The 20,059-nt window shown below is 40.2% G+C and overlaps 1 protein-coding gene across 1 annotated transcript in view; it reads right to left on the bottom strand.

Moving 5' to 3' along the window:
• The window catches only part of macrod2 (mono-ADP ribosylhydrolase 2), a 402,096-nt gene that overhangs the window by 118,263 nt on the left and 263,774 nt on the right, over window positions 1-20,059 (bottom strand). The window contains exon 6 of the mRNA XM_040034340.1: window positions 7,989-8,110. Within this exon, the coding sequence (XP_039890274.1) occupies window positions 7,989-8,110 (122 nt within the window). The remainder of the gene's footprint in view (window positions 1-7,988; window positions 8,111-20,059) is intronic.

The following is a 20,059-nucleotide window of genomic DNA, read 5'->3' on the forward strand; positions in this document are numbered from 1 at the left end:
ACCATCTGGATTTCTGGATTGGTGGTAAAAGATTAGCTGCTGATTTGCACATGATACAAAAGGTTTTCTGTGATTCTTCCTTTGTGTACTCTGTTTGAACAGACTCGCCCACAGGCATCGTCTCAAATTGAAATCATAAATTGTATTGAGTATTTCTCATTTATCTATTTGCTGGCAAGCAATTGCCATGGGATCAAACTGTCGGCCACACAACTTGTGGAGTACCCGCTCTACCACCCGAGCCATGACTGAATAAACCCAGGCAACATGAGCTGCTACCTGAGGGGACGCTTTTGCATCTGTAACAAGATGACCAGGAGTGTTAGAGGCGTCTCTGTTTTCACACACACAAACGGCACAGGCGTTGCTGGCTGGACTGATTCGGCATGGTAATTATCTATAATGATGTAAACAAGAAGTCATTCCACTGAGTTTGCTGCCGATGAACACCAATCTGTTGCAGTATCCATGAGACTGCTGGGATTTACTCAGTTGAAGAGTAACTGTCAGGCTATGAGAAAAGCCTTCGTATGTACAATAATGTATCTCACATCCCTCCTCCAAGCTCAGTTCCTTTGATCAAAGAAGAAGCATTTATCAGATGGTGGCGGAAATGTTTGATGACACAGGTATTTCAGACTCGAGCACGACTCGAAACAGATGGGAGCCTACTGGTGGAAAAACAAGCTTTGAGCAAGGACCAGAACATTTTTGTCTGTACTGGTTCAGGCTGAGGAGATTTCAAAGCAAACAAATGCCACCGTCCACGTATCGTCTGTTCGAGAGTTTTTCTTTTGTCACAAACAATGTGATTCAAATGAAGCCTCCTTCAGGCAAATGACTTGGCACTTTCTTTGAAAACCAACATTGTTCCAAATGACCCGTTCCAAAACTGCGCTTTAGCTGAACGAGACACCGCTAATCAGACCTAATTATCACTATTATTCTGTTGGGTTGATCTCTAAGCTCGTAGCCTGTTTAAACTCTCTGCATTCTCTGAAAGTCAAAGCACAGGTAAGGAGCGACTCACTTTCTCATTCCTGTTCTGAAGCGGCGACAAAGGTAGACAGAAATGCCTTTTGTTCCCCTGCATTGCCCACATTCTTCAGGTATGTTTAATTAATGCACGCTTATTGTGGTGTTCATTCTCATGGCGTCTGGTGGGAACGACATCTGTTCAATCAACAACTTCCTCTGACAGTCCCTCAGTTGGGTGCGAGCTGTCGCTTCTATTCTCAGATGGTACCACAGAGAGATGTGAGCTTCATAGAAATTCAGGAGACTCCTCACAGTCAGGTATAGCAGAAGAGAAAAAGATGAAGTAAAACTAGCCTGAGAGCTGAGTGGGTCTTATACTACTTGACTATGCTTTAGTACTTAAATTATGGGAAGCACTTTTATTATTGTCAGGGAATATTAACATATCATGCAATTGCTGCCATTTTCCTCATAGAACAACTAGATGGAGTAGCCTTTAGTGGAAGACAGAGCTTAGTGTGATTGATGTGGGCTCACTCTGCTTGTAATCAAGACACTAGCATGTTCGTATCAGCCCTCTGCACATAGACACTCTGGAGATTACCTCTTCTATACCCATCAGCTGTGATTGCCCCTCTCAAGGTGTGCAGAAATGTCACATTTTACATATCCTAACATTTCACCTCACATAAAGTTCTGAAGTTTTCCCCGAGTGAAGGGCTGTCACGGGAAGGTGATACGGCGGGGCTTTGACTTCTCCTTGCACCTGAAGCTCCTCCTTCCCCCTGTGGTTGACTCCTTCTGTATTAGGTTGCTCAGGTAATTGGGGTTCCAGTGGTCATTAACTCCGACTAGGTGGCATACCACGGCAACCACTATCACTATAATTGGATCTAATTGGCCCAGTGTTGCCAATGATTTGGATCAGACAAATAGAAATGACTAATTTAAATGTCGGTGTGACCTTTTGAAAGCTTCAGACTAATTAACTTTTGTCGATGCAAGCAGGTAATGTAGTGTATGTGGAAGTGTGCTCCTAGCAATCATTGGTTACAGAAGGGGGCTGTGTTATAATCACATACTGTGTCTAATTTAAGAACAACACCCTATAAATTCAGTGCACTACAGTTTCTCCATAAAGCCTTGGTGTCTCGATTTATTCTAGATTTTTCATTACACTAATACGGATTTTAAAAAGCTAGATTGCTCACATATTAACAAAACAAACCAAAGCCTAGCTGAAAAATAAAGCACAGTGTCTGCACAAATGAGTATAATAATCCCAACTGGAAAGCTAAATTTACAAAAATAAATTTCTGCTGACATCGAGAAAATGAAAATGGACTGCAAATATGTCTAGCTGTGGACCAAAAAATATTTACAAGTCATTAAAAAATAATTTCAAGATGTGATTAAAAACGTCTGGGACTTGTTCCATAAAAATCATTAAAAAACATCTTATTTAAAGTTGGTCGATGTCCCTTTTAGGGCCCACTTCTCATGTACCTCTGGACTTCAGCACGACTGCTATTTTTGGATCACTCCACTGAAGTCTTAATCCGGCCCTTTGCGCTTGTGCTGCTGCAGTGTGCTAAGGATCTTTTCCATGGTATCAAAACAGTAACCCTTCGTGGCAATTTTAATTTTGGGAACAAGGGTGAACATTTGCACAAAGCAAAGCACAAAAAAATGACAAGCTAGCTCCTGGTGGCAACTTTGTCTGCACTAATAATTTAAAAACTATAGAGTCCTGATGAGGTCACGGTCTCATCATCAGACATTATCCTGCATACAAAAGTCAATCTGAAAAGGAGATTTTTGTTTGATTTGTGCACATTTTACATTCATAGTGAAACTGCAGAAAGGCTAGCAATCTAAAAATATCTGTAATGCTAAAAATGCACGAGGAGATAATCTTGAAGGGCAAACTTTTTATTACACCTAATAGTTATAGTACAATCTCCTGTTTTTGGAAACAGGTATCTGGTCAAACTACAGCTACTTCCAAAGTACACAGAGAAGCACAAACAAAGAGGTTGAAGCTCCAACAACATCTGTTGTATGAAGAACAACATCATTGCTCGTTTTGGCCTTCAGCCTTCGTCAGGGTCAGCAAAAATTATATGAACCAATCATATACATCCAGTATACATATCCACCAATTACACATATGAGTGGACTGGTCTGCAATAAATTTAAGTGCAGCAGATTTTTACTGCAAAGTAAAGTAATAAAGTTGTACAACAAAAAACGTACCGTTTGTTAGTCACACAGTTACTATGTATGTCTCTATGACATATATGGGGGTTTATATTTATAACTACAATAACATTAACTAAATGCAATACAAGGTGATGAAGGTACAAAAACAACTATATTTTGCAAGCAGATAAGCAGGAAACATCTTAAAAAACAGAAAGAGGAGAGAAGTACACAGAGGAATGGTTTGTGCGTGACCTGCTCAGTACATAAATGAAAATTAATTAATCACTTGGGAAGTGGGTACACCAAAATGGAAAAGGATGAAGTACAAAGTCGTTAAGTTTGATATGGCAATATTTAGACACATAAATAAGAACAAAGACCCTCTAGTGCACTTAAACGCAGTAGTAAAAAACACATTTTCAATATCATCGGTGACCCACATTAAGAAAGATGGAACAGTAAAAGTTATTTACTGCATATTTTATATCATTCTTGAGAGCCGATAGGATGCTGTTAAAACTCGAAGGCCAAAACAGAACATAAGTCAAGGTTAAATTCAACTTCTCACGCAAATCCCAGAGTGTCTCTATCTTGACGCCACCTTGGGGGCAAGTTCACTATAATACAAGGGTTTGTTTTGTCACTGTCATGTCAAACACATTATCCAGTAGGAGCTATCAGCTGTCATCTTCTAGCCGAGTGTGCATGTTTATAAGATATTGTTTGTGGGAATGCATTTTGGGAACGCTCTCGGGCAAAATGAATGAAAGCTAATGCTCCTAGCAGCCTTGGAAAAAGCCCACAGAGAAAGGGGGGGAGCTAATCCTATCATTCTACACCATTCATCTGCAATCCACTTGGCTTTCAGCATTTTCCTCAACGGGCAATTTGTGGCTTCCCTGCTGGATCTCCTCGAAGCCTGTGTGTTATGACTGCTAAACACTTCCAGGCCGCATGGGAGTCAGAGAGGAGGCCACTAAATACAGTCTGCGACCCTGTCACTGTCCGCACTGGCAGCTGCCAACCCACGATATGCTGCCAGAAATAGCTTAATGACAAACAGTTTCACAAGCCATCAAACTGTGGCCCGTCAAAGTCAAATTGTGAACAAAAAAGAGGCACGCAATAGCCACAAAATCACTAGTCAATAAGTAAAACGCTCCCTCTATCTCATGTACCATGACGTAAAATCTTAGTTCTAATATCTTGACAAGATACTCTCCGAAAGGATAATACAAATAAAGACTTGGGTATTTTTTAAGTTAAAAGTCATACTGTAGTATAAGTGGTTAATATAGTTTCTGAGCTTGAATCTGAATGACTTCCAGATGGTGGCGTCTCCCTCCATATCTCTTTCTGCCTGATAGACGCTATACTTGCTTCCAGGGAAGAATCTGAGCAGCTGTCCATGACTAACTATAATGGGGGACCTGTATTACCGTCTCCTCAGTTCAGGCTTTTCAGCTCTTTGGAGACAAGCCCCCATATGCATATAAAGCACACACACTCCCAAGTGTATTAATAAAATATACATGTACACAGGTGAATGACTTTACTTTTATCAAGTAATGAAAACCTTAACTTGAAGAAATACTCTTTGAGTTATGAACTTCATTAGCAAGTTTCTTGGCTGCAAAAGAACTGCATGTCCTATGATTTGTTGGGACCTCTGCACACAGACACATTACAGAAAATCTTTATTTGTCTGATTTCCTTTAGGAAAAACCTTTTCATATATCACAGAAACCTTTATCAGAGCCATTTAATATGTCCTGGCTTAAGCATGGAGCTAAATGCCTGCTAGAATATTCTTGCTGTAGAAGGACAGTTAGTGTTATTATCACTTATTACTACATAACTACAATCAATCTTTAAACAAGTCCAATATTTCCTCTTTGGGTCTTCACCTGAGTCTCCTTTGGAAACAACAACATAGTGTAGTGTAACAAGCAATGAGCAGAGGAGGGGGCTGTTTGACAACATGCTGCTCAATAGTCCAGAGCTGCAACTTTCCTGCAAAGCTCCCATAGCTCCCCTGTGTGTTGCTGGAACACTGGCATCCTGGCTGTGGGCTATGGTCAGTCAGAGCCCAGGGAGCTGTGACAGCCTGCTGCTCTTTCAGCCGCAGAAAAAAAAGCAAAAAAAAAAAAGCACTGAAGCATAAGCGTCCTCTAGGCAGAGAAGAAATGAGCAAAGATGCTGCAGTAACACAGGCAAACTCACATATGCCTGAGGATGATGCACGTAAAAGGCAAAGTTTATGTGTGCACAAACACATGCTATCACTATCCTGCGTGCACTGCAGTCAAATGATTTGGAAAAACACGCTTCAACGGCACATCGTCCAGTCTGCTATTTATCCAGAGAACAAGACAAAATGCAAAATCGGTCAAGCGGTAAAAGTATTCTACTGTATATCCTACAAGTGTTGCAGGACATTTAACCCATACAAATATTACGCTGAAAATTTACCCCCAAAAAATCAGAAACATTTCTGCAACCCATCCAGGAACTGCCTGAGGTTTTCTAAAAGTCATACTTTCGATCTTCCTCACTTCCATTCCAGCAGAGCTGCAAATCAGCCCAGCACAGTGTAGGAGAAGGAATGCTCTTCTATCTAATTTCTAACCACTGGAATACTAGTAAGCACGCACTCACACACTGAGCTGCCCTAAGGTAAAGGAAGTGCATTTTCAGTCCTGAAATTTAGTGGTACTCTCTGTAAACTCCCCATCTTGACATGCTACATGCACAAGAAGTTTCTGATATGATGACTGTGGTAGCCATACCGTTTTGGAGCCTGAAGGGTGGCTTTGAGCTTAAAGAAATGGGGATTAGCAACCAATCGGTTCTCCTTTCATGCTCAAGTTTATCTTGTGTTAGGCTTTGTTTTGACTCCTATTCCTGTGTAATGCCCTGGAATCCCCTTTAGGGAGGCAGCCATCTACGATTCCCTGTTGTCCTGCCTTCCTTTGCCCACTTTACAGACCCACTTGGCAGCGGGCCTGTCGTCAGTGGGATCTCTCAAACAGCAAACCTCATAGTGAGACCCTTTCAGAGAGGCTGAAATGAGCTTAGAGCTGAACAGCTAACCAGAAACTTAGACACATTGTGTTGTGCACCAAGAGCCTGTGAGATAGTCGGTTAACAAAGAATTAGCAGAGAACCCTTTCAGCCTCTCTTCAAGTGTGTCTTGCATGTCAAGGCAAGCTGGACTAAAACTAAATCAGGGCCACAGCCTTGCTTGAAGAAAGAAACAGTTATTTTCTTTTCGGTTTTGGCAAAAAAGGCTGTCTATTGTCCTTGCAGCAAGGAGAGACCAAATGGACTGTGGCTAAGATAATGTAATGTTCATCCTACAAGGCCAGCCAATCACAGAAAACCACTGTTTTCACTGAAGGCCTGCTCAACTCACAGCAGCTGTGTAAATATATTAGACAGAATCCTGCCTGCTCCTAGTAAAAACAGAAACTCTGTTTCTTATAAATATATGGATTATTGTATAAATAAATCAAGAGATAGACCTAATCTAAATAAATCTTTGGAATGTGCAAAAAAACAAGGATTTTGTGGTTTGTGGATGAAAGCACGTAAGCAAGGTGGTGGGTTCCCGTGAAGAGGCCCGAGATGCCAAGTGATTTTGCCGAGGTGCTCCCTTTGCCAGTGAGTTCTTGAGCAGAACTCAGTGTAATTGTGTAATATGCTAATGCAATGTCATGCTTGTGACTCATCTTTAGTGGATGTAACTATATGAGAAGTTGCAGAATACTTGCCACTCATTCTCATACAACCTCGAAGCAGCAAAACCCAACTACTTCAGACATTTGGCTTCACAATCCATTTAATTGCAACATAGAGGTGTCTGTTGCACTCACAATAAGTCATCTATAGAGCAGGAATTTGTCAACATCGTCTTTAATGAAACCGGCACTCATGTATGTCTCATTTTTCTTCCATCGATTGACCTCTGATGAGGCTGCAGGGTAGTACACTGACACAGAAAGTGGGATTTGTGGATATTTGGTGTGACACTGTTTTGTTTACCCTCTGTGGGCAGGGCAAATCCATATATCACACAGCCCAGCCTGAAACATACAGTCCGCGCATGGCTAGAAGCTTAGATAGTGTGTGAATGATCATCTGCCAGCTGTGGATTGTGTGGGCATTGTCTCATCTAAAGCCCTTATGATTCAGTCGCATGCACCGTACCCATTGTTCTTCTGCTGTTTTAAAGAAGAAAATTCAGCTTGAAGAGGTGGCACAGATGTGTCCAAGAAACATCACAAATTACTTCTTGGTGCGAGAGACTTAATTTCTTGAAAACCAAAATGACACATCACAAATCTACACCAAAGCCTTTGTGGAATTTGAGAAAGGGCAGAGTTTTATAACCTTAAAGTGGGTTGCCAAACAAAAAAAAAGAAAAATAACAGTGTGGTTATTCACAGTCGTAAAATAGAGAGGTGGGTACAAAGGCCTGCCTTTCATTTAATCACAACCCAAAGTAGTCTACATGAAAAGCCTTCATTTGACAAACATGAAACATTACCATTTTGTTGTGTTCTCTGTTGCTTTTGTTTAAATAAAGAAGATTAAGGCTTTTCAGAACTGTATCTAAAATGAAAGATGCTAAATCCTTTTGTTCCCGTACCTTTTCCAAATTTCCAAAATTTTCAAACACAGCTTTTCTCACTGAAGGCTTACTCGCTGTTAAACAAAAACACCAAAAGCATATAATTTGTGTGTTTTAAACTGCTCTGAACAGAGTCCAGTTTTTCCTCAGCCTGGCAGTGCACTGTACTCACCACAGTCTTCAAGTCATGCTCTTTCATCAGGTCGAGGGAGTTCTGGTAGCAGGAGGTGAGGTCATTAGTCTCTGTAGGGCCCACATGACCTCTGGCCACCGGCCCCACGGTGTGGATCACATCTGTCGGAACAGGACAAACACAAGCTCGTTTGTAAGTAAGCACGGCCTACTTTTAGCAAGGATAAATGTTTGAAGCTCCGTGGTGGTAAGTGCAAGGCTATAAAAACAATCTGCAAAATCATCAGCAAAATACACAACGTGGGAAAGTTTGTCTTCACAATGAGACAATGAAGAAGGCAAGATGAACCCGCTACCTAAGTGAGTGCATTTATTTAGTAAATGAAGCAGCAGCTTAGATAGAAAATCAATTACAAGATTCTTTTATGCTATCCACTCAAATATTCATATCTCTCCCTGTACTCTCTTTCCCTTCGCATAGTAATGTCTTTACCTGTCAATCACTGGTCTCCTTGTCTGGCCCGGCCAGACCGAAGAATGCAACTTCTTAAATGAATCATAGGCGCGATGACAGGAAAGCAGAAAAGAATCGACTCGGTGACTTGACAGAAACATAATCTTCTGCATTCTGCGTGGCTACCCTTGGCCTTCTCAATGTTGGACAGGCCAGGTCAGCATCAATATACAGGATGTTACTCTGCAACGCCCACATAGCATACCGGGTAGATCACAAAGACTAACTACGAAGAAAAATAATTTATGCAAAAAACAAAAGTCTGCAACAAAAATGATTATATACATGATGATTCACCAAAAGTCATGATGCCATTCTTCTGTTTATTCAAACCCAGACAGTACTAATACTTCACTATATCCAGCAGTGCGGGCCAGTCTTCATCTTCATTTTTAAGCAAATTAAATATAGATCATTTCTGACCCTTGGATTTGTAATTTAATGCAGCGAATTCTCATTACTAAAATATTAAACCCTCTCGAAGGACTTAGACCCAGAGCTGGTTCATGTAAGAACTTGCAAATAAATCGCAGTGCAGCCAGCGTTTTCTTATGTTTTCTTACATGCGACCTCAATTATTTGATATGAAACACTCAGCCTCATTTTCCTGCTGAATAAATATCAGCTACATTCCTAATCTACTCTGCCATAAATAATTTTTGGATAAAATTTGATTCTTGGTTCACTCTCAAAGCACATTGTTAAACCACAGCTCATAAAGGAGCATTTTTACAACAGAAGGTTGTAAAGTTATGACATGCATATATTTATGGGGCATATTCATGGGATGGGAGTCATCACCCTGGCAAGTTAGCATAAAGGAAAACGTTTTGGTTTTTCCCCCTAAAGGTGTGGTTATGGTTGTGAAAAGATCTACAGCAGTGGTTCTCAGACATTTTTCTGGCACGGGCCACTGCAGAAGCCAGGGAAAAAGTTCACAGCCTACACCACACAAGTTTGAGAACCACTGGTTTACTGTAACCCAAACTCCTATTTTTTTTACTAAATACTGAAGAAAAAAGACTGAACTAAAAGAAAGTAAACAGCGGCTAACGAGTAGAATATGTCAGAAAATACCAGAAAGGATATGAACCCCAGACGGAAAGTGCAGCATATCAGTCACACCGCCCACAACACGACTTTCAAGTCACAATTTGTTGAGATGAAAGCACAGATCAGCTATTACACATTTTAGTGTGACAATCATTAATACTTCATGATAATAAAAAGCAGGGACCTTTATCATCAAGAAGAGTTTTCTAATGTTGCTTAAGGGGTAATATTTAGTTTTTGGGAGAGGTACGAAACAAGGGGCCAGGTTGATCCCAATGCTAAACCGAGGTTGTGTTGTAATGAGAATAGAACTGTCTGAACTATTCCCTTTTTCCAGAATTGCAGACTAAAAATTGCATAGCACAATGTGGTTATAATGGGACACGTGGTAAGTTGTTTTTCGTGCATAATTCATGAAGTTCACTACAAGAACGGCCACATGCCAATTATAGTGTGGGCAAGCGCCAAAAACCAGACTACTGGTGAATTCATGAAAATTTAAGCAGTTCTTATTTCATCAGTATGGATGCCTCCACTTGTATCCTCAACTCTTCCACATCAAATAAATATTTATACAACTGTGTTTCTGTAAGGTGAAAGACATGTTTCACTTTGTGACTAAGGAGGGTTATTACAGGAAGGACAGTTTGTTACGGTAGAGCTCAGAGAGACTCTGGCAGCTACTTCACCATCTCAGTAAACTTCAACACAAATGACCTTTCTACCCCCGATTTACAAGGACCGGAATGCTCCATTCAAAGGAAAACCCAGTATTTCTTTAAATTCAAGGAAATCCAAGAATAAAATCCAAGTATTTGCAACAAGGTGATAAACTCCATCAAGCTACTATCACTAAAAATATAGGCTCATGACTCAACAGCCATGTATTGAATCATACTTTTTTAAAGGCTTTTGAGTGCACAGTGGGGGTGTGAAGTCAATCCTTCTGCACAGACTCGCTGACGTACAAAAGAACTATGTCAACAACAAAAACAAATATAACCTTGTTAGTATGGTGTTTTAGCTATGGACAGCTTAACCTTGCTTAAAAGACAGAAGTCTCTCTTAGCATAAAAAGTTATTTTTCTAATGCTTTTGAATGATGTTTTTCCAACACCTAAATTGCACACAGATGCTCTTCGCAATAAGAGCTTGAAAAGCTCTGACGGGTCATTATTAACATTCTTCATCATTTTGCCTTTTCTCTCCTGGTAAAAACCCTCAGCTTTTATCATCAACTGCACCCATTAGCTTACAAACGCATCAGTGTTTTTCCTTTTTCCCCTTTGTAAGAATACTGACACATGTAGACCATTCTCTCAGTGCTGCCTTTCTTCAAGAGGCAAATAAATTTCTATCTTTACAGGGCTGAAAAGATTCCTGGTGATTGTCTTGCGCCGGTTGGGCATAATTGTGGAGATATACAAATACAGGCCATTTTACCATAACAAGCGTGGAAAACAGAGTTAAATGTTTTCATGAAACACATTTAAAGGTTGCTTTCTTTATACTAGACAAGCCAGCAGAGTTTAATCTATGAGCATACAGAAAGTCTTTAGAAATTTCACAGATGTCTTCTTTAGCTTTCTCACTCATACAACAACAAAAGCCATGCACACGCTTTTGCCTTCAGCTTCCATTTTCAGCAAAGATTCTTTTTTTTCTTTTTGGCAAATTTTTTGATCGACTGGATTTGTTCATCTTGGTCTTGATGGTTGCTCGGGGCTATAACGTCAGTGACATGATTGCACCAGCAAAGATTGATGACTGCCATTCAAACTTCGTACTCTCTCCCCATGAGACTACAGACTCCTCAAAGAAAAACAAAAGCAATCCCAAGGTTTGTTCCTTTTCCCGTGAGACTCAAAGAACATTTATGTGTTAAACCTGCGGTCGCTGGACAGCATTAAATACCACAACCGGACCTCAAGATCTGATCTGTTGTTCTGTGATGATAATACTGGGTTATATTATTTTTTGTTGTTTTTCCTCAAGCATAAACAATTTACTTGATGTTTATCTTGTCTATTATGATTACTCAGTGTGGGCAGGTTTACTCCAAAATGCCTAACCATTAATTCTAAGTGGGTGTCTTGATTGCTGAAACTGGTAAGTCCTCCACTATAAATTAAGGAAACATGTCACATTATGTTGCTTGTTGTACTGCAGATGTGGCACAATTATCATACATTTCCCCCCAGTCAGTTCTTAGCAGTCAATAAAAAACAGAAGTGAAATGGGAAAACGCACAGCAAGCCAAGAGAGTAGAAAAAGAAAAGTTCTACTTAAGAAAAAACAAAAAGTTGCTGCTGGTCTTTTTGTGGTCGTTAAAGCCCAATCGACACTGAAAATTACAACAAAAATGCATTATTGGATAAAATAATAATAATTTCTGCCTGAATAACCTGAGAAATTGTCCTGTGATTCCCATTTTCCTTTGCAAGGGAGATGCGTATGTTCATTCAACAGCAAAAGACTCCAGGGAACACCGCAGCAAGTATAAAGGTGAAGATGCTGTTAAATGTTTATGCACTAGACACAAACTAGCCATCCGACAGACTGAAAATGATCCTCGTTTCAACCAAAATGATCATGAATTTAGAAAATGACTGTGCTGTTGGCAAGATGACAGTGCCCTTATCTATAAGGTGTGGGGGAGTCACTGAATGGTTTGATAAGAAACTGATGTGAAGTATTTTATATCACAAAACAGCCGTCACAGTCGCCATCTCTCAGTCCAGTTGAACACCCAAGGGAGGATTTGGTCGGACAGCGCTCTCCACTATCATCCTTAAAAGACCAAGAATTAGAAGAAAGGTGTTTCTGCCCCCAAAGCGCACTCGCAGAGACACGCTACTGTTCTTGTACCATGTGATGTCCCAGTTAAGACAATGTTGTTGCTTTTTTGTCTTCCCCCTCTGTAATTTGTTACCTGTCCATATAAAAGCTCGCTGCGTCCACATTCTGTTCTCTCCTCTTCTAGGCCATCATGTATTATAGATAATAGTGCACTATACAAATCTATAGGAAACCATAAGAAGGTAAATGTAATGCAGTCTATATTTAGTTAATGCAGACCTTCAAATGTCAGATGTACTTTCACATATTCCAGTGAATTGCACTCTGTGCATAGTGCGTCTGCGTTACACATGGCAACTCGAAACGTCGACTCAGTATTGGCATTATTGATAGTGTTCATAGAATTCAGCTATTTGAGATCCTCAGATCAGGGGCAAAAACATAAAAGAATTAAAAAAAATAAATCCTGAGATGAAGACATCCCTCGTGGCGAGATATTTCTGTTATCGGAGAACGACTGGACACAAAATGACCCCCGAACACACCAAATGTAGCGAATGTGTAAGAACATGTTAGACGAGCCCACTAAAGCACTCCTCGGCTCTCCCAGAGCTCAGGAATAACTACCAAGGGGACATGCTCACTTCAAAGACGCCACTTTCTTAGCAACTACAAAATCTTTTGAAAAATCTAGACTTCATTTAGAAGTGAAGTACCATGTTATTTCAGAGAGCGACCAGCACTCCACAGCCTAATCAATCTTTCATTTTTATATGCCACGTACCATCCCAGATAATAACTGTTCCAAAAGGCTAAAAAATATTTGAACACATTTACTGTAGCATGGCTTCTTCTTCTGAGTAATCTGATTCTTGGCAACAGAACGGGAGATGCAAACCTGCGTGCGTCATCCTGACACTGCACAAGGACATAGCAGTCTTATAGCCCATTATTTCCAAAAGATCATTTACACTTTATATTTTATTAAAATTGTACAAAGACAAGATGAAAACTTATGACTAATAAGTTATTGTTTGCTGTTTTAGAATGAGCAGGATAAACTGCTGGTAGAAAATCCCACCAGTAGGTTAAACAGGATTGGGTATAAAATGAGCATCAAAGAGATGCTGAGTAATAGAGAACTAAAGATATGCAGAGCTTTGCTGCTCTGAAAGACACAGTTAACATTTTCAGGATCATTTTTCCTCAACATAAAATTGTATGAAGTTGGGGATCATCATATGTGCCCACAATAGAGGAATTCAAGAAAATCTATGTATGCAAGTGTGGGGTTGACAACTACTACTGAACGGCCATGATGTTTGAGATTTCAGGGATCAGTTACATGTTTCAGCAAGACAGTTACACAGCAGAAACAGCATGGCTCACTAGTAGTAAGAGCTCTGCAGTACAACCTGCCTGCAGTCCAGACTTGTCACCTGCTGAAAACACTCGGTGTACCGAGAAACGGCACACGACAAAGGAGGACGTGAACTGTTGAGCAGCTGAAACGCTGATTCATGCAAGGCTATTGAAAAAATCACATTAAAAAATGAGTGCAGTTTGCCCCCTAAATTCCCAGACAATTACAGGATGCTGTTAAAAGAAAGCGTGATGCAACACAGTGGTAAACGTGCCTAAACTGTCCCGGTTTTGTTGACGCATGTTGCTGGAGTCAAATACAAAACGAGCATATTTTTCCACAAAGAACATAAAACCCCTGTAAACACTGGGATTGTGTTGTCTTTGTTCATTTCGTAGTTAAACACGGGGTTTAATCACTTGCAAATCGATGCATTTTGTTTACATGTTGCACCGCTTCCTGAAGTCTTTAAACAGGGGTGCAGCTCTATTATGATCCACAAGCAAAAGACAGTAATCAAACCACTTTGTGTTGCCTGTTGGCAATTATCTTCCACACTTAAGAATCAACAAAGCACATAATGACTTACAGTCCATTAGGAAATTCAGCCAAAACTGCAGTCGCTATTTTTATGTGCTAAGTCATATGTTATATGGAGAGTGAATTGTAGTCTTATTAGTTTGTATGATCCTTACTAATAGAATTAAGTGTCTCTATAAAGTTTATGACTGATGCCTAAAACTAGTGACTGTGTTTTATGTGTGGTACTCATGATTTCACTGCACTGGCTAAGCTGTATTCAGTTCAAGTCAGAGGTAGCTCACTCACTAACTGTTCTCCATTAGGGCAGATAACAGTATCATTGCTATGTCATTTAAATGTATTGATTTATATATTTCTTACAAATATGACGGGCGATCGTGGCTCAAGAGCTGGCAGTTCGTCTTGTAATCGGAAGGTTGCCGGTTCGAGCCCCGGCTCGGACAGTCTCGGTCGTTGTGTCCTTGAGCAAGACACTTCACCTGCCACCTACTGGTGATGGCCAGAGGGGCCGATGGCGCGATATGGCAGCCTTGCCTCTGTCAGTCTGCCCCAGGGCAGCTGTGGCTACAACTGTAGCTGCCTTCACCAGTGTGTGAATGTGAGAGTGAATGAATAGTGGAATTGTAAAGCGCTTTGAGGGGTCCCGAAAAGCGCTATATAAATGCAATCCATTATTATTATTATGACAACATTTATCACAAATAAAGCTGTATTGTGCGTCAACTGGAAGTCTCCTTTTATAAGACAGAGAAAACTTTACAGAAATACTTCAGGGTGAACTGAAGAAAAATGATCAATAAAGTAAAGAAACAGTCAACTGCAATATGTCGTCTGTCTGCCATTACCATTGATTTTTCTCTTTTTTAAATTTCCCACCAAAAAACCTAAACTGAAACAAAAAAAGAAAAACAGAGCAAGGAAGTTGTTTAAAGGGAGGTTCAGCAGTGATTTCATGGGTTAGAAATCTGTTAGCATCTGACGCTCTTTGACAAATCTATCAAAGCGGGTCATTTCCTTTTTACTGGTTGATGAAAAAACACAAGAAGTCACATCAGTGTGGACATATCTGTTCATAATGTTTAGCTTTTTTCTTTATTCTTATATAAGGAGCTAGGTATCTTGTTTATGTGCTTTATTCTATTTATTTGTTCTGAATAAACTTGCTATTTAAAAAGCCCACTTACTTTAATTGTTGATTACATGACTTATTAGTAATTGTAACATTAATAGGAGATAATACTAATAATCCCAGTAATATTGTGATAACATACACTACACAAATGCTCTATCATTTCATGGTCTTGGCAAACCAATCAGAACGAAGCAATGATACTCCAACTTTCTTTCCAGCTCTTTCATGCTTGTATTAATTAAACACTGCTTCCACATGATAGCAAGTACGTGCCAGTCACTGTGAGCAGAGAGGATTCATCCATCTTTTGTCAGTCATGAGGCTCTTTTCAATGTGCTCAATGTCCCATGAAAAAAAAAAAAAAAGCAGGTAGCATCTCACACTTCCTATTCCACAGTCTCTCAAAGTAACTCGCTGTCAGCAAGCCAGCCTAATCCACTGTGTGAGTGTACCATGGGGTTTTTGCAGGCGAAGCTCCACCCACTACATAGCTTTAAAAAAACAGAGTGAAAGATGTGTTTTTTTGTTTGAATTTATACATAAACTCTACCGCTCTGTGTGTATACACAGTGCACATGTGTTGAGGTAGAAACACACAACGGAGCTCTTGCCACTTACAGTAAGACCGGCGAGCGTGCCTCTGTGACGGCTCAATGTTAATAGAATTCAACATTAATCAAGTGATTGTATTTGTATTTCTCCTCTTAACATACTGTAGCGCTGAGGCAAATAGCCATGGCAGTAAGAGAGTACCTGTTCAGATAAAGATCGAATTTCCTTCCAGTAAAACTGTAATGTATACAGTAGTTGCCAGGTATTGCCACTCAAACTCTAATTCCATAATACCCACAAGAGTGACCACATTTCCAGAAATTAAGTGTATTTTGGCATGATTGCTAGCCTAAACCCTCTCAGCATGCACACAGCTGTCCCACGTTGCTCGCTAAGGATTACTAAATGAAGTGTGTACACCCACTCGGACATGGAACTGGTGTTGTCATGGTGACAGAGTGCAGAGCGATCCCCTAATGCTTGCTGAAGCTCCAGTATGAAAGAGGGGGCTTTTTGCAGACCTGGAATCATCTGACGCATACTGAGCAGATACAGTTGTTAGTGCATTAATATTCCCTTCTTTAAAAATGGATTAGGGGTGTCTTAGTGATTATTCATACACTTGGCTTTCAAAGAGCTTTCCCATTGTGAGTGTCACTGAGGTTCTGTCACACTTAAATAGGCTAAGGGGGTAAAGAGCAAGAGGGGGAGCAGTTACAAAAGGATGATGACAGACCATCATACACACATGCAATATCACACCAATGTTTTCCAATGATTGTGACAAAAAGTATTAAACACGCTAAGCTAACATTTTACTGATATATTTTATACATAAAGTGAGCTATACATTCATTTCATTGTCTTGTGCGTCTTTAGGTTTGTCTGCGTGAGACACTGAGGCTCCATCTCTACTTTTTCCACATTTTAGGTGGCATTTTTATGACGCACCGATCAGCGCTTGTCAATCATAACAATTCACAAAGAAATGTGTCATCCTTCTGGAGTCACGCACATGCGGCACCGACACACATCCACGCCAGCATAAAGTACAGTACAATACAGTCCGCGCTGCTTTCAAATGTCAAGAAGCTCTCTGAGTAAAAGCAAAGACCACTCTAATTGAAAGCCAACTCTCAGCCCGCTGGCACACTTTTTTTTTTACTGCTTTACTGTACTGAAAAGAAGGTGAGGTGTGTGTGTCTGTGTGTGTGTGCATGACTGAGTGAGTATACACTGGCTCCACACTGAAGGACAGTGGGAGTGCAATGATTGTTTTGCTCTACACATGCTGTAAGAATGGCCCTGGTAGTGTCTACAGGGACGATGGGCCCAGAGTAAAAACAGAGGGAGAAAGTCACCGAGCAGCACTGCCAGCTGTTTCACTGCTTTGGGCTTACTATAATATTCCCCTAAGCCTGAATGAGCTACCAGGTGACACTGCTCTCGACAGCTTGTTGCACGCTCCTTTTCCCGATTTGCAAAACATTTTTGAATAAAATGTGAAAAAGAGTGTATTTTCGCCACGTGTGAGGCAAGACTGGCTGAAAAACAAATAGTACAGCCACAATTCACAAGCTCAAACAATAAAACTTCATGTATACAGTGTGAACACATTTCTGTAAAACCATGGGCGTAACTTTGTGCTGAACATTGGGGGGGGGGGTCAAGATCTCTCTGTCTAAGTAAATAAATAAATCTGGGTAAATTCCCAGATTATTAAACATGCAACTATTTTGCTGGTAATAACTGAAATGAGTAAAGAAAACCAACGGCCTATTTATGCAAGACAATATTGGCTGGGTCTGATAAAGGGAGGGGGGGTCATAACCCCCCTAACCCCCCTGGAAATTACGCCCCTGTGTAAAACAACATAACAAAATCACAACACACAAAGCGCACTGTTTACTTATGTTTGCCACCTTAATGACTGATACAGAAACTACAATCCCCATTACATGACAGCCATTTATGACATCACAACAACTTTGATTTCACTGCACCGTAAGGAGGGAATCTGGATGTTTCATTAAGAATATTTAAAGCAACAGCGCATATATGTTGCCTACATGCCTGCATGTGTGAGAATAAGAGTATAACTGGAGCTTTGGTTGAGAAAATTCAGCATCAGATACATCATCTCTGCTTTTACAGGCCTCGGTTTGTGTAAAGGGGCTGATGAAGCCTCGATCCAACATGAAGTGATAATGCAGTTTGTAAGAAGCAGCCCTGCCGGGTCACATCAACCACGTTTCTGTAGTGAGGAAAATATATTATTTGATTTTCCGCTACAACGCGGAGCCCCTCAGACACACCTTTGAGGGATGCAGTTGATGAATCTGACGGGGCCGGTAAACTACGGGTAGACTGCAGATATTTGAATTCCACGGAAAGATGTCATCTGTACAGTCCCATGCAGCAGGGATCTACAATATTTATTACTCTCTTGGTGCTTTTTCTTGCAGCAAGGTGCCCTGCGAAGACAGAGCTTTAAAAGCAACCTGCTTGTAAAGCTTCTTTGTTTGTTTTGAATTAAATGTACAAAAACAAAGCGCACACAGCCACAGTGCAGCCTTTCATCTCCGCACTGCAACATTACACTGTGATCTTGTTACCTGAATTCGGCGATATCCCATTTCTACTTTGATTAGGGCAACCCAATCGCTCGGGCGGTGCATCGTAATTCTGCTGGGGGTCTGTACCAACAGGTCCTTGAGTTGGGCTTCATGAATCTTTAAATGGCAGTAGATTTCCACATACACACATGTATTTGTGGAAGCACAGCTGCAGGAAGAGTGAAAGTGATGTGGCCTTCAAAAATGCTATTACCGACAATTTTAATTAAGATATGTTCACTCAACGTGGATTTGACGGAGAAAAAAACAGCGGGTGGAGAGATTACGCGTGCTCTCGTTCCAGCAACATGTGCCACACGCTTTCCAAATTATCCTAATGACAGTAATTACAAAGGCATATTCAAATCTATGTTTAGTAAGTAAGGCTTAGGAAATGGGTATAAATATTATTGTGAATGGCTTCGCTGTATTTCACCAATAGAGATAGAGACGATGAACAATCACACTATTTTTATTTTAGTCATTAAGAGGTTTTGCCTGATGTCTCCTTTCCCCACAGCTATCAGTGTAAAGTGCAGAGCAATAACTCAAACAAATGCCCAAGAGCTGGAAAGCAACACAACTTTTAAATGGTTAAAATTCAGTAGAAATGCAAATGAAAAACAAATCTAATTAAAATAAATAAATATTATTAAATCTCTGTGCAAGAATTGGAATCATTCGCACACATTTAGTGTCACAAACCTTTAAAAAAGTACTATTTAGCCAGGCTAGAGTGTGTATCTAAGCAGTGTGAAACAACTAAAATGAGCCGGCAGATTTGTCTTGCTCATAGATATAAAAAAAAGTAAAGTAAATGGAGCTGAAAACAATCAAACGATCCAATAGTTTCTGTGGTCTTTAATGTGCTTTTGACTTTGTCAGTTTTTGCTTCTAAAAACTTCTTAAAACTGAGTTGTTGTTTGTTTTGCATATCTCAGCCTCAAGCAAATAAATATTTTTGCTAATCAGAGCCTTTCTCCTTTTTTCAAATGAATGATGAACTTGACAAATGCAGACCTAAGTATGACCCCCCCCCCCAACCTTTTTTTTTTCCTCTTCCTCTTTCTTATTTTTTTAGTTCAAAGTAATATGATAATGCCACAAGCCCTTTGAAAATCTCGTTATTACATATCAAAAAAAAAGTGCCAGACATGGCTAACATGCTGACACACACAAGGCTGCTCTGTCCCCGGGGCTTTACTCAGGCCTGTCTTCATGAGCATGTGAAGAGGTGTTTTAAAATTTCTCCAGGTTCTGAAAGATTCATTTCACTTATTACACATGAGTTAAAACAGCTGGAGAAGAAGGCTACAGAACAAATACTAACACAAGAACATGCTTTTTTATGAAGCCTGTCCTTTCCACAGTAACATTAAAAGGAAAAAAAGAAGGGAAAAGGCAAGAAAACAACACAGGTGAGCTTGAACAAAAAGGAAACTGGTGGGCAGTGACCTTTGGGAGCTACCTTTGAGTCATAATAGAGCGGTCAGCACTTTTCTTATTTCCCGGTTTAGCTTCCTCTCTGTCAAAAGCTCCA

This window comes from Simochromis diagramma, unplaced genomic scaffold (assembly GCF_900408965.1).
Source record: "Simochromis diagramma unplaced genomic scaffold, fSimDia1.1 OVJJ01000481.1, whole genome shotgun sequence".
Classification (NCBI taxonomy): domain Eukaryota; kingdom Metazoa; phylum Chordata; class Actinopteri; order Cichliformes; family Cichlidae; genus Simochromis; species Simochromis diagramma.